Source organism: Acanthisitta chloris, unplaced genomic scaffold (genome assembly GCF_000695815.1).
Source record: "Acanthisitta chloris isolate BGI_N310 unplaced genomic scaffold, ASM69581v1 scaffold6192, whole genome shotgun sequence".
Taxonomy (NCBI): domain Eukaryota; kingdom Metazoa; phylum Chordata; class Aves; order Passeriformes; family Acanthisittidae; genus Acanthisitta; species Acanthisitta chloris.
This window is the reverse complement of record NW_008660970.1, coordinates 38652-54390: the sequence shown is the minus strand read 5'-3', so window position 1 is coordinate 54390 and position 15739 is coordinate 38652. Positions and strand designations below refer to the sequence as shown.

Below are 15739 nucleotides of genomic sequence, written 5' to 3'. Positions count from 1 at the left end.
CAGGAATGTTCCAAGTGGACTGTTGCACTGCCCCTCCTCCACTTGATGCTATTGCCTGGTAAATTGGAGAACAGCTGTGTACCTGGTTTTGGCAAACTGATTTAACAGAAGCTCCTAGAAACGTAAAAACTGAAGTATACAAGTTCTGCCGCATCATCTTACATAAACCATTTTTTGCAATGCAGCAACAATCTCTGAGCTAGGTCTGCTCCCCTGCACCACCAGCAGCAATAAAGAACAGCAGGTACTTCACTGACCCGATGCGGATCTTGAGCATGCCACTGAAGAGTTCAGGGGAGTTTGAGATGATCCAGCCAATATGTATGACGAGTTCCTGCTGCACTACGGCTTCTCTTTCATCTTGCAAATTACATTTTTCGTAGATGATGTTCTTAATCACTGCTGGGGATAAGGGATTAGAAATAACTTCTTCCTCTTGGCCAAAAGCTCCAAGTGTCACCTGCAGTACATTGAAAACAATTCAGATGATATGGACAGGAATAAAAGCACTGCAGAAGCAATTCAGAAACTAAACTCCATCAACTCTGCTCATTAAAATTTCACAATGCAAAATCAATTTCATGTCAATGGCTGATGCTTGTTAATACTGTTAATTGGATGCTACTGAAGTAATAAACTTCACTGAAGACCACAGTAAATATGGAATATATTTTTCTGCTTTGGTTATAATCATGACTGTATTTCATTGTGTTTCAGATATTTCAGCTGTGGAGCTCACTTCAAATTCAGAATTAAATGCATAGTTTTGTTTGCTTATTTCTAATACCCTCTAAAAGTTTTAGCCTTCATTTTAAAAACATTGCTGCTACTGGCTTAACTTCAAAACAGGAATCTTGTTCAAATTCTGATTTCTTTTTAACCTGCTGTCAGTAAAACAACAACATGAGTTTTCCTCCTGTAATTAAGATTATTAAGTGCTCAATGAAGAAAAATCAGGTTAAAAAGCTGAAAATAGCCTCAGATCATGCTGCATGCAGGTGGAGTTTCCTCTACAGTTATGGAGCACCAGAAGCACAAACCCAGAGCTTGGACTGAATTAAGACACAGACAAATCTGTCACAACAACATTGCATATAAACAAGTATACACATACACATATTTAATACAAGAATACATAAGTATTCAATTAGTATTATTTGGAAGCAGCTCTTCATGAACTTCATTAATATTATTGTGCTGGGGAAAAAAAATCATTTCCTCCTTAGGAAAAGAAGAGAGACTGATGATTAAACTTTGTTTGAAACAAAAACCTCAAAGCCTGACAGACCTTTTGCTCAGCTGCCACCCACCTCTGTCTTATGCTCAGTTACACAGAGGGGGTGGCTACATCTTCATTAAAGAACTCTTTAAAAAGGATGCCTTTTACTTCATCTATTTTTGTGAAATATGAAGTTGTATCTATAAAATCATGGAAAGGCTTGGGTGGGAAGGCACCTTTAAAGATCATCCAGTTCCAAGCCCCATCCAACCTGGACTTGAACACTCCCAGGGATGAGGCATCCACAGCTTCTCTGGGCAACCTGTGCCAGTGCCTCACTACCCTCTCAGCAAGGAATTTCTTCCTAATATCTAACCTAACCCTACCCTACCTCATTTTAAAGTCCCTATATTCCCTTGTCAAAAGTCTCTCTTCAGCTCTCTTGGAGCCCCTATAGGCATCAAATGGGTTCTAAGGTCTCCCCAGAGACCTTAAGCCTAAAGAGTTGTGTTCAGTTCTGGGCCCCTCAGTTCAGGAGGGACATTGAGGTGCTGGAGCAGGTCCAGAGAAGAGCAACGAGGCTGGTGAAGGGACTGGAGCACAAGTGCCATGAGGAGAGGCTGAGGGAGCTGGGGGTGTTCAGCCTGGAGAAGAGGAGGCTCAGGGGAGACCTCATCACCCTCTGCAACTCCCTGACAGGAGGTTGGAGTCAGGTGGGGGTTGGTCTCTTCTCCCAGGCAACAGCAGCAGGACAAGAGGGCACAGACTCAAGCTCTGCCAGGGGAGGGTTAGGTTGGAGATTAGGAAGAGATTTTTTCCAGAGAGAGTGCTCAGGCATTGCAATGTGCTGCCCAGGGAGGTGGTGGATTCCCCATCCCTGGAGGTTTTCAAGCTGAGACTGGATGTGGCACTCAGTGCCATGGTCTGGTGACCACAGTAGGGTTGGACTTGATCTTTGAGGTCTCTTCCAGCCTGGTTGTTTCTATGATCCTGTGATATCATGCCTCTTCCCCTCTAATCTAGATGCTGAACTCTCTTATCAGTATTAATCTGCCATTAGTTAAAAATTATTAGCCAATTGCATACCAATTAATATTATAAAGATATATTATTAAATATATCTTTATCTTCTCTGGATTTTTCTTCCTCAGTAAGGATTTCTTAAGTCATTGGGTACTTTCAAAAGAAGCATCTGAGGCCTTCAGAATTAAAAAGCCATTGGTTTAGTTTCTCTGTTATTATCCCTTAAGACATTGCTGAGGAGCAAAGACTTACCTGCTTGCCCTGAACTAAAACATTAGTAATAGATGGTGCAAGGCTGTCCACTAGTTTACCTAAAAGACTTGCTGCGAAGCGCACAACAGACCTGAGGGCAGAAAACAGAGCAATCCCACTACATATCACAAGCTAGTTTAATGAATTCAGACAGAAGTTTGAAATCTGCCACAGCAGAGATCTCCGAACTCACTCAGTGAACACATACATTATTTATAGAGAGGAATTTGGATCAGATCTTATGATCTATGAGTCTTGTATGGATTTCTTTTTTTTTTTTTTTTTAGTCTAGATAGAGGTTAATGGATCAAAAATATATTGAGTTAGAACTCATTAAACTACCAGCTCCTTAAAAAGCTGCTTGTTCTCTTCTCGGCATCATCCAGCAAACAGAGAGCTCAGAGATGCCAGCTCCTCTTTATGACATTTTCATCATTTTGCAAGATAGCCTTGGTAATTTTGTGGTCTAGTTAAGGAAGAATTGGGAGGATTTTGCAAGAGACAGTACAACATGTAACACCACAGCTTTGCTGTGTTCCATGCTGAGGTCACATTTTGCATGTGCAGCATGTAAAGAAGAGACTTGTGTAACCTGCTAGGTTAAAAACGAGCTGCAACTCCTAAGACAGACATTTTTTCCATCTATACTGTTCAAGATACAAATAATTTTAACAATAATTTCCTGACAAAACACAAACCAAACAGACCTGTAACTGAGGTTTTCTAGCACAGGTTTTCAGGCTACTAAGGATAGTTTATCCACAGAGATAGGGAACAAGTTGTAACATTCCACAGTGTTAGTAAAAAAACTCAAACAGTTGATGTTGATTCCTGTAAAAACTGCTACACACTTCTCAAGACCAAGAGCAAAGCATTTCAAAAATGCATTAGCTGATACTATCAAAATGCAAATAAGCAAAAAAAACCAAAAAATAATCTTACAGAGCTGCACTTCAGATTTCTGGGCACTTTACCTGTTTCCCATGTACCAGTAAAGTAGTAATATGTGGGGTTATAGAAGAAGAAAATTTCTGTGCAAATGCAGCACTGTAGCGCAACACCAACCTATACGTGTGTCACATGGCAATCAGGGAAGAGAAATGAAAAACAGTTTACATATTTTGTTTCTAAAAATACTTTTGATTATTTACAAAAAAAATACCACCGAGGTGTTTTTGGTTCTAGCTCATTACTGGCAAAGGCCCATTTAACTGCACGAGGAGACAAAACTGAGAACAGTTTTTATATTTACAGATTGATCTGTACAGTTCCAGAGAGAGAACAGAGTTCAGGACAACTCAGCTAATTTCTCTGATAACAGAAATTAAGTTTCTGCTGAGCTTCAGGGCAAAGAAATTAATAAACAAGGTGTAAATATCAACCTACTTGCTGAAACCTTTTAAAGTTACTGTGACAAAGTCAGGCTCAAAGCGAATCACTTTAAGGCAATAAATCTGTGTTAGTGCATCAGCTTAGCTGATTTATCTCTCATCACCAGCCTTGCCACAGAAAGCTATTGATAACATTTTATCATGCCCTGTAAGAAATAAGAATATTAGTATTCTTTTCTCATTATTTCAGTGTAATGAGAACTGTACATTGGCAGTAGCACTCGGTGCCAAAACAGCCTATTGGTTTAACATTTTAAAAGATAACAGTAAGAAAATACTCTTTTTTTTTAAAGCATGATAGACCAGATCATGCTGCCATGCACCAATACAATTGTGTCAGTAGAGCTGTCATTTTGTCCCTCTTTAAGTGTCTAAGAAACCAGCCTTACTCTCCATAAGCAGATTAGGGAAAATAAAAAGGGTGTAAACCGAAGGGAAGAAGATCTGTGTATACAAACCAGAGCTTTCTGCTGCCAGCACGTCTATAGATTCTTTCAATATGCTCAGCAACAGTACCTACAGGCATGAACAACAAAGAGAGAGAGAGAAACAAACACAAAACACAGGCCAAGAAGATGCACAGGTTTTCATTTAGTAGCAATAAAATCAATCTGATGAGATCAGTTAATTCTGAATCTGTTTAGTAAAGCACTTCTCTGTTATGCTTAAACATCTAAAATTTAGATGCAATCAAGTCCCCTATCACCCAGTGTGTGTTGTTTTGCTGGAAGCCAAACCAAGATTTCAGCTGAATTTGCTGCTCATTCCCTAGAGACACCTCTGATAGCACCTTTTCTTGCAACATACTGGGGAAAATTAATCTACACACAGATTTAGCCTATAAAGGTCCATCCCCATAAGGTACATCCTCAAACTGCAGAACCTAAGGCTCTCCAGCTTTTATTTTAGATCTGTGTTATTGATTGTGTGACTATTTAATGTCAGTCTCAGCAGCCCCAGCCGTAGGAGGCAGCGAAGTCTCAGTCAGTGACTCAGACCCTTTAATACAAGGTGCATATTAAAAAGGTTATCATCTCCCATTCTCTCCCATGAGATGGCACAAAAAGGTCTGCACGAGTTAGCTCTGAAGGGTCAGAGGCATGACAGTGCTTTTTTTTTTGACAAAAATGATTTCAGCAAAGTTCTGAAGTCAGAGGCATGACAGTGCTTTTTTTTTTTTTGATAAAAATGATTTCAGCAAAGTTCTGAAATTGATCATGGTGATCCAGTGGTCATGAGGACTAATGCTGGTTGTTTACAGAGGTTAGGAAATCTGCCTTGAGCTGTTTCTAGAGCAAAGGACTAAAAACTGCTCCTGAGGCTCTCAAAGCCCTGAGAACAGCACAGGTAACTAAAGAACAAGCTACTTCAGAGGCTACAGTGGCCTAATGTGCACATTCCAAACAGGACTTGGGATTCACGTTGCATTTCAACAATGCACTGTGTATCAAAAATGAATTTTATTCCAGTTGACATTGTTTTCCAGTCCTATGTGCAGTTTTGGGTGCCACAATATTAAGAAATATATTAAGCTATTAGAAAGTGTCCAAAGGAGGCTACGAAGGTGGTGAAGGGCCTTGAGGAGAAGCCACATGAGGAGTGGCTCAGGTCATTTGGCTTGTTCAGCCTGGAGAACAGGAGACTGAGGGGAGAACTCATCACTACCTACAGCTTCCTTACAAGGGGAAGCAAAGGGGCAGGCCCTGATCTCTGCCCTCTGGTGACCAGGGACAGGACCCAGGGAATGGCATGAAACTCTGTCAGGGAGATTGAAGTTGGGTATTAGGAAAAGATTCTTCCCCCAGAGGCTGGCTGGGCACTGCAATAACTCCCCAGGACAGTGGTCATGGCCCCAAGCCTGACAGAGCTCAAGAAGCTTTTGGCCAACGCTCTCGGGCACATGGTGTGATCCTTGGGCCTGTCCTGTGCAGGACCTGCAGCTGGACTTGGATGGCCCTTGTGGGTCCCTTCCAACTCAGGCTATTCTATGACTTTATGACATTTTTAATAAAGCATACATTATATCTGTATTGCTAATGTCAAAATGACAACTGTTCGATTCTATGACTTTATGACATTTTTAATATAGCAATACAATATAATGCATGCTTATGTCAAAATGACAACTGTTCATCACAAGAACAGCTGTCACAGCAAAACTAGGAGTAGGGCTGTGTAACATGAGGTGCTAAGTCACACTGCTTGGTGAATGACTAAGAATATTATTTGATCTAACATTCCTCTTTCTTTCTGAGGACTATTCATACATACAGAGGCAGCTAATAAGCAGTCTCTGGAAAAAACAAACACACACCAAACCTTGCAGCACAAAAGCCACAAGCCTCAGTAACCTCTTCAGAATTGTATGACAAGATTTTAAATCCTGTGCTCTAATACAAAGCCATAATACAAAATTAGAGAGTTTCACAGATGGATTGAAGTCAGATTACATGAAAATAAAATGAAAACTCAGACTGAAGCTTCATGTATTTCAGACTGTTACAGACACACAAACTTGTTTGGTTTCAGCTTTTTATACAAGGTCAAATCCTCTATTTTCTTAAATCTATGCATTCAGAATTACAACCAGATACAGCACTGGCCTACAAACAATCTACAGGAGTTCATATATTCAGCAGCTCATTCCCCACCAGACTACGAATTTGCATGTCCCATTTAATGCAGGAATTGCTTTAAATGGCAGAGAAAATAGCTACACAACTGCTGGCATGCACAGCTATTATTCATGTTCATTGCAACTAAACATACAGCTGCTTCCCCAAACACTCTGAATAGGCAAATGAAAGAAGCTCTTACCTTCCTTGGTGATAAAATTCGGTCCTTCCCTTTTAAGCAATATACTGGAGAGCAACGCTTGACTTGCTAGGCAATTGCAGTCCTTAAAAAAACCAACAGCAACAACAAACCCACAAATAGCCTTCAGATTTGCAGTGAGGCAAAACCAGAACAGCTATTAAAACTTCAAGTGAAACCAAAGGGCCCTTTTTTTTTTTGCCATTATCAAAGAAAAAGCCAACAAATTTTGTTCTTAAGGGGATTTCACAGCTATTTCAGACCCTGTGTATGCTGTATCCTTGTCACTGCTGCTCACAGAGGCTTCTCTATGGTTCATATCAAGTTGTAACTTAATTTGACCTTGGAAACATTTCCTGATTTTTGTTCAGGTCCTGTCATTTGCAGCAGAAATGCTGGCAATGACATAGGGAACCAAGCAGAATACTTTGTGTGATCTAAAACTGGTAGATTTCCTCTTGATACAGGAAAAATGCCAGGTTGGAACTTTCCTTTGCAGTCATTAAGAAGTTTCCCGTCTATCCACATGAACACCTGCTGCTCAGGTCTTTTTGTTTGTCAATATAACATGCATTCATAAGACACATGGCAAATGGATCCCCTTCTAGATGGTCATGGAGCACCAAAGAACACTTGGGTAGCTGGGGGAACTGAAAGCCAACAGGTACAGCAGGAAGGGCCAGAAAATCCTGTTATGTTAAGATAAAGGGCTGTAAGGAGTAAGATTCCCTGAGTATGAAGAGGAACATCAGGCATTTGATGTTTCTAGCTGTACTGTTAACACTGACCATGACACTAATCACGTTGACCCAAGTGTGCTGCTGTTCAGAAGAGAGTCAGCACAGAAATTCTCATTTCACAAGAAAAAGTTACGCTGTATTTTTATCAAGTTTTCTTACATTAAGTTTCTGCAGGATCTCATACGTTGACTTGGTTTTCCAATCGTTAATATTTACATCTGGTTGCTGCTCAAGTTCAGAAGCATTTGGAGTACTAGATTGTCTCTTGACTTTTGAATGTTTTGGAAGATCCAACTCCTCCAAACTCTTAAATACAGGAGCCCTGAAAAACAAGTTATTTCATTTCTTTGTAATTCATAAAATATTTTGATTGTCATATATGTGATCATTACTATTTACACAGAGCCTTACTCTTCTGCTTCAGTGATTCTTAGGAAGTCAAGTTGCTCAACGACTGCTCCAGATATTAATGTCTGAAAGGAAAAATTGAAACAGACTTAAAGATATGTATGCAGCTATATAGATGTCTTTTGATCTCAGTATGTTGCTGGGGGTTTCCACTGAGAAAGCAGTTTCTTTGTCTACAATTCCAAATATTTTTACACTTTCAGAGTATTTTTGCTCTTAAGGAAAAAGCTTAAGACAGCAGAAGTCTCTTGGGGCTGCTGTCTCTTTGCTAGTGTTCTCTTGTTCTTTTGCCTGCAATGTTCAGCTTCATCAGGCAATGTCCACCCCCCCAAAACTCAGTCTGATGGAAACACCTGAGCTGAAGGATTTGCATTCCTCAGAGCCCTGCAGGATACCTGTGTTCTGGATCATAATGCTCATTATTTCAGGGATCACAGAAGGACTGGCAGTTTTCCTGTCAGTCTCAGTGATGTTTCAGGCAAACACTACACAACAGCAACTCCTACTCTGTAGTCATTCCTTAATCCAAGCATGCCTGCCCTACATTTGCACATCAAATGCAGCTTACAAATACTTCCATCTCAGAAGATTACATACCTGAAACTCAGTGTTGCCTTTATCTGATGTAGTCATTACAATTCATTCACTCTGAATTTATACGAGTTCCCTATTTATCTACTGCCAGAGGAAATACATTGTACCACAGCATTTTTTAAGTTTGCTTTTGATAGTTCTCATTAGCTAAATAAAACTGAGGGTGTATTGTGAACTTTTATATTCCATTTTCCTTGTGCACGAGTTGCAATATTGATCTGCTATGCTGGGAGATGACTGAATATAAAAAAACCTGCTTGGCTTTTATTGCTTGTGTCATTCACTCTTTGGCTTGCACATCTGCCTGAACAGAGGATGACAATGACAGTGAAAATCTTCTGAGCATACACATTTTTAAATGAAATCAGATTTGGTATATTTTACAGGGAAGAAAGAGCATTGACCCAATTAGAGACACGTTCTCTCTAGGCATGTGTAACACACACATCTAAATGAAGCAGCTGAATAAAATTCACAAAGACGAATATATATTTGGTTAGAATAGATGAATGATTTAAGAAAACACCATGAATTAGACATGTCCCTTGTCCTTTTCCCAAATCCTCCCCTAAATTGAAACAAGGCTGACAACACAATGTGACAACTGTATAGTAAGGCTGAGAGATTATAGTTCAAGTGCTGGAGCCAGCACACTGTATCCCAGCAGGGAAGGCACCCACCACCTTCTCCACTGGCCTGAAAGCCAAGCAAGCCTTTGGTTTTAGTTATACCATGAGCTCTTTTTAATGGCTAACAAATAAAGCAAAGACCACTGACTGTCAACATCTTAAACCCTTCAGAAGTACTCTTTACTTTTTATATTAAAAGAAGGATCTTTCCAGAAGGTCAGTTGAGTCTGGAAGGGGAAGTTCAGTCTGATGGTTGTTCAAAGTAGTGCTTAAAGTAAGGACACATCTAGATGGAGAAATTGCTTGCCTGATAACATATCAGTTTAATCAATGCAAGGCAAGAAAGTCACTGTAGTTAAACTTGGAAAAACAACAAACAAGCCAAGCCACAACAACTAACCCTGGAGCCAAATGAAAGACTAAAATATAGACAACATGACCTGTAAGTGACCAGGAGAAATACATGAATATTTAAAGATTACAAGGCTATCTTAAGCCATGATAGCCAGGAGCATTTCATTTACAAATGACCCAGCTCTTCTACAAATTAATGATTTGCTAGGGAACAAGAAGTCAAAACTGTCTTTGGTCTTCTCTCTTACAAAAAAAAAAAAGTGTTCTTCAATAGGTGTAAACTGAGATGAAGTAGCACACACAAGTATGTGAAATCAGCACCTGTCTCAGCAATTTTCACATTTTAATGAAGCAATGTTCCTGCTTTAAGATTAATTCAAACAGCAAAGATGTCAAAACCAGATCTTAGTTCTTGTAAGAATTTTAATATATGTGAAGCACCTTTTTTTCCCCCTCGTTGATTACCTAATCAAAAGAAATCCCTCAGTGCTTGACACTGTGGCTTTATCCTTCAGTAGTAATTTCACAAGATTGCCTAACAAGAAAAGCCCTTCTCCCTTCTGAAAATCCTCTGTGAAGATTCTGACTTTCAAAAGACACATTAAAAGGAATGCAAATAAACCCATGTTTCCTTTGAGATAAACAAATTGTACCAAATGTCTTGAGTCTTGACTATGTGACACTAAATAAAATCCTTAGAAGTCACGTTAAAACCAAGAGCAGTAAGAATGCATGGACCAATAGTAGGAGGTAGGAACACAACATTCAGGAAAAGCACCATACCTGTACTCTGTCCACGTGAACTTTCACTCCTCCAACAACTCCCTTTCTAAAGGCTGCCAACATATCCAAGATGGGACTGAATCTGCTCCCTCTGAAATTTAGAACACAACTCCATTAATCTTGCAGTTAGGAAAATACCACACTACAAATCAGGGACTGAATCTGCTCCCTCTGAAATTTGGAACACAGCTCCATTAATCTTGCAGTTAGGTAAATACCACACTGCAAATCAGACTTTTAGCTCTCTCTACCTGATGTTGTCTTCACGGATCAGCACCACGAACAGCGGCCGGCCGTGCATCTTCCAGTACTGCTTAATGAACTGCAGCGCGTTCTGCGAGCAAACGACGTGTCAGCCACAAATCCCAGACACCAAAACAAGCACAGTGTACCACAACACACAGTGCAAGACATTAGAAGAGCTGTCTTAAAACAACAGCACTGAAAAACCCAACAGGTTAAAAGCACCTTCGCTAATAAACCACTAATAGATTTCTTCAAGGGCTACAAGCTGCTGCCCAGCCCTGCTGTTTGGTAAGTGCTCTGAGAACACTCCTAAGCATTTGTATCGATCATGGAGTAAAGCAGGAGACAGTGTGGTGTACAGAACTGCAGGCAATGGCCTTGCAGGTGTGCATGGGGATCCAGGGATTGAATCCCAGCCCCTAGCACAGAGTAACCAGGGCCACCTTCTGTGCTGTTCAACCCAGGGCATGAGACAGGCAAGCTCTGCACTGGTGCCCACCTTGCAGGAAGGGAAAGTGATCAATTTTCAACATTTGTGCAAAACTGAGTAGTATTTCCTTCAGGTAAGGCTTTCATATTGCCCTTCAACACCAGTCTCCTTCCTCTTTTCAGCCAAGAACATTTGCTTTCCCAAAGAAAGAAGTGATAATTTGCTTATTGCCCTACAGCATTCCCAATCACTTTTGGTCAGTTTCTTTGTCAGACAGAGATACTAGAACTCACACTGGGCTGACAGGATATTTATCTTAATACACTTTCCAGCTACAAGTTTATTTTTGTATTAAAAGAATGCACTGCAGAGTTCCCCCTTCAGGCTTCTGTTTTATCAGACATCACAGTTTCTTCTTCTACAGACTATTTCTGTCAGTTTCTCAAAGGAGAGTTTACAAATACCTTAATGTCATCAATCAACATCATAACATCCTGAGACATGTAGAAATCACTGAGATCAAAAATGATGGAGTAGCAAACTACAGTCTTCCCTAGTATTCGATAAATCTGTTGAGAGAGAAAACTTCCATTAATCTTTCCTTTAAAATATTTGAAGCCCTGAAGTAGCTGAAGATGAAAATATATTTTGAAACTAGCAAAGTAACAATCACTGTAGAACAGCTGAATTACAAAATTTCAGCTAAACCCTCCATATGTAATTTGGGGCACTCTGTTTTATGAGTTGTGCAGCTCTACATTCTGTTTCAGTGAAAGCAGTTCCTTCACCCCCACTCAGCCTGTCTGGCCAAGGATTCCTGTACGTGGGTGTCTAGGGAACATGCTCCACTTGACAGAGCACATTCCCAACAGCCAAGTACAAGGGCTTCAAAATAAGACCTATCCATAAAATAAAAGCACATTTCAGTTCTTATTTCGAATCATTCAGAGACTAACTCAATGTTCATCTAAAATATGCATCAATAACAAGAATATAAACATTTCTTGCAACCACCTTTGATGTTCCAAGGCATCCTATAGGTCTGTCAGGTCTTCCAGATAATCCCAGTTTCTCATTGACCCCCAAATGGAAATAAGCCTGTGGGAAAGAATCATGAAAACTGATGAAAACCCAGACACCAGCCTTTCTTATGCTCCTGCCACGTGTCATGGAGAAAGCTGTGTGCATTCTGCTTGACTGGAAAAGGATTCATGAAACGTGGTCACATTTCCTTTTGTTTTTTTCCCCTTTTCTTGTTTCTTTAACACACACCTACATACCAACAAGTACTAAAGTAAGAGAACACTAGATTTGGTAAATGTACAGTTCAAAGACCAAAGATCCTTTTGGTAACAACAGGCACCTTTACAGCAAAGAGCAATCAAAGACATCATTAAAGCAACAAACACAAGATGCAAGAAGACAAGACACATCCAGTCCAGTTCCCCACAACCTGTCACTCCTCCAGTGTCACTCACAGCACTTGTGGCAGATCACAACTTGCTGCAGTTGGGGTATAACTGTTCCTCTTTCCTCCTGTTAACAGTTTTGGGAGGCTGAAAATCCAGTTAACACTGGATTACACTAAGGGAGAGTTGTCTTCACCAAGGTCAGGAAGATGCCGGGCAGGATCCTGAGCTAGGACTAGGACACATGGGTGTAACTTCAGGCTTGGGCAAAGCTTTTCCAGTGTGGATACAAAGGTAAAACAGCAATATAGGAACTCTTTAAAGATCTTCATTCTAATTTTAGTTAAAACCTGCAAAAGAGCAGACTGTGTAATGCCTGTTACAGGGGCTGCACTATGAAATTCTAGGGTGGCTTATGTCTACTGCCTTAATCCATTTCTTTGACTCACTTGCTTGTTTCTCCATCAAGGTTCATTTAGCCTACTGAGCTACTAATATTATTAAGATTCTATTATTTACTCATTACACTTTGAAAGTGGCCCAGGTAATCAGCCTAATGAGGTAATATAGAGCACATGTGCTTCAGTATTTCCCTGAGAGCTCTAGGCATGTGTAAGCCCCAGTGCCAGCACATCTTGCCACTGCACTGCAAAGCACAAAGAGGCAAATAACAAGTCTAATAGCTTGACATAAACTCCTATTTCTACAAAAGAAACATAAGAGAGATAAATAATCTTAATTGCAGAATTCCTTACTTTGACAAGTTCTTTTTGAGCCCATATCTGAATTGGTTCCACCTGCTGGGGGGTCTGAGTTAGGATTCCATATGTGTTCAGAAACACTTGTAGGCTACAAATGAAAGGAGGACAAATTTAGTGACAAATCACCGAAGAGTCTTAGGTTTAACAATTATCTTGGCAGCTGACACGCCAAGAGCAGCATTTAATTCTACTCCTCCTTGAATGTCTTGAGCAAATTGAAGGTGTCTGTTGTTCAACCCTTCCCTGATGTAGTCATAGCACAGAATACCTACCGCTGGCTCTCTGCTATCAGCGCCACGTGCACTACCAAGTCATTTTCTAAAGGACCCTAGAAAATAATGAAAAAGTTATTATTAGCATTGCTGAGTAAAGATTTCATTTGATACAGCACAAACAGGGACAATGGCTATTTACACAGCTCACAAGTATGACAGACATCACTGTCTGCTTTGCTTTTTCTACTGTGAACTAACTGAAAGAAAAACACAGGACTAAAACTTGCAAATCTCAGTGTGTGGGAAGACTCTCCTATCAGCAATGCTCCAGGAGTGCATTTAGGAGAACTAGGAATAAATAGGTTTCTGGCAATCATTCCATTGTTTGGATCAGTTTGGGTAATTTTTAGGTAAAAAGAACCACATAGGGAGAACATTTTGTTCCATACAGACATTTAGAATTTGTCCAATGTATCCCCTAATTGTCTGACACGACATAAGGTTTTGATACACATTTCTGTACAGAGTGAAATAATTCAGCTTTTTGGGTAAACAATAATATTCACCTAGAAATAAGAAACTGATGATTTCAAACCTTTATTCTGAAATATTGTGGTCAGACTCTTTACAGCTACATGAGAGATCTGTTACATTTTACAGGAGAGAACTGCACTTCCTTGCATTGTTTATTGCTCAGACAGCTCATGTTTGAAATAAACACAGTATTTGACATCAGAAAACCATACAAATAGGAGTGAATTCAACATGTGGGGTGAAATCACTGACTTGACTCCCTGGCTCTGGAAACCTCTCCTATCCCTGGCAGCACTGCAAGCTAAAAAATGTTGTGTCTGAGTTATTCCTTGTTCATTTCTTCTCTGACATTCAGTGAGTGTGAAATCTACAGCACTAACAGCAGCTAACTAAGATTTTCAAGACAAAAATGGGTTTTGTCTACTTTTGTCTAGAGACTTCACAGAACATGAATGACACAAGTTAAGCACATCTTCTATTGATTGGACACAAAGACAGCATTTTCTGGGACTGCAGAGGGATGGACATATTGATTCAGAACACGAAGTTCAGAGTGAACATTTGCTTGCTCAGGCATCTGTGAGCCTTGAAATCAAGTTAGATCTTAGAGATTCGCAGTAGAAAGTCGTGACAACATTTTCCCAAAAGTCTGCCAGCACTACATTTCCACTAAACATTTTGGGAGTTTGTGCCACATGAAATAAGTTTGTGATGAAAGTACATGCACAAAGAGACCCAGATGAAGAGGTCAGAAGCTCAAGTGACATGAAAAGATCTTCCTGCTCAAAGTGATTGTGCCATCAGCTGCATTTATACCAACAGTAGGAAAACTCAAATTCTCATACTCAAACTCAATTCTCTACCATAACCATTGTTATAAAACAAAAAGCCAAGCCCCCCCCAACCTGAAAATGAGAGAGGCCCCTCCAAGACTGATTTACAGACTGCCTGTGATTTAACTTGAGGACTCACAAGTAGTGGCCTTGAGAAACACAGTTCAAAATAACAGATACAACACTCAAAAATTAGGCCACCCTTTACAATAATGACAGTGCTGTATAGCATTTCCTGCAGAGTTTCTTAAAAGAGAGATGTGGAAAAAGCATCTAACTCCTCAATATTTCACTAAATACATCTTGTTGCTGTTCAAAGTTCCATTTTAATGTGTTGGCTTTCACATTTGCCTACTAAGGCAAGCTCAGGTACTCACAGCACATCAATCAGTGTCTCCCCAAGACCCCACACAGAGCCCCAGCCCAGGCTCACCCTCCTGCCTTGTGCTTCCACACTGGATAGTGGGCACAAGATTCTGTTTCAACTACCTTCTGCATGCTGTGAGGAGGATAAATATACCTCAGAAGACCAAGATAAAAGACTGCTTAGTTGCTCTTTCTCTCCCAAAAGGAGAAATAAAAAAAAACAAGGAACAACCAGTTTTTACCAAGGTTATAAACCGTTGGAGGTAGGATAAAGGGAAAAGTCCCTGACTCCACTCCTGGCACAGGCAGAGAAAGCAGCTCAGTAGTATTATTTTGCTGCACTCTCCCTGGACAGATGTTATCACCCTATGCCTTTCTGCATACATTGCCAGGAAATCTCAGAACTCTGAAAAAAATCCATTCATTCTGAGCACATGACAAGTGAGCACAACGTTCCAGAACACTGATGGAGACAGCACCTCCTGGGCTTTCCAAGCATATGGAGTGAGGTGAGGCAGACAGAAATAGCAGGCAACAGAAGACACTGTACTTCACCCACACGACCCACCTTTCTGCTAGAAAACTACAGCCAATTGTCATGGCACATCTGCTTCTGGAAGCAGCTGAGCAGTGCTGAAAATGCTTTGTGGCCATTGTTCCCAGCACACCAGACTTGGGAAGTGAAGCACAGTGTGTTCATACATGGGCCTCAAATTCCAACAGAGCATTTGACCATCT

The 15739-nt window shown here is 40.3% G+C and overlaps 1 protein-coding gene across 2 annotated transcripts in view; it reads right to left on the bottom strand.

Moving 5' to 3' along the window:
• PHKB (phosphorylase kinase, beta) overlaps positions 1-15739 on the bottom strand; it is a 65624-nt gene that overhangs the window by 11249 nt on the left and 38636 nt on the right. For both annotated transcript variants that reach the window (XM_009070035.1, XM_009070036.1), the window contains 12 exons: positions 13326-13381; positions 13048-13141; positions 11898-11981; positions 11348-11452; positions 10459-10541; positions 10208-10298; positions 7851-7912; positions 7599-7761; positions 6703-6784; positions 4344-4401; positions 2495-2585; positions 258-460 (listed from right to left, as the gene is read on the bottom strand). In XM_009070035.1, coding sequence (XP_009068283.1) covers positions 258-460; positions 2495-2585; positions 4344-4401; positions 6703-6784; positions 7599-7761; positions 7851-7912; positions 10208-10298; positions 10459-10541; positions 11348-11452; positions 11898-11981; positions 13048-13141; positions 13326-13381 — 1172 coding nt within the window. The remainder of the gene's footprint in view (positions 1-257; positions 461-2494; positions 2586-4343; positions 4402-6702; positions 6785-7598; positions 7762-7850; positions 7913-10207; positions 10299-10458; positions 10542-11347; positions 11453-11897; positions 11982-13047; positions 13142-13325; positions 13382-15739) is intronic.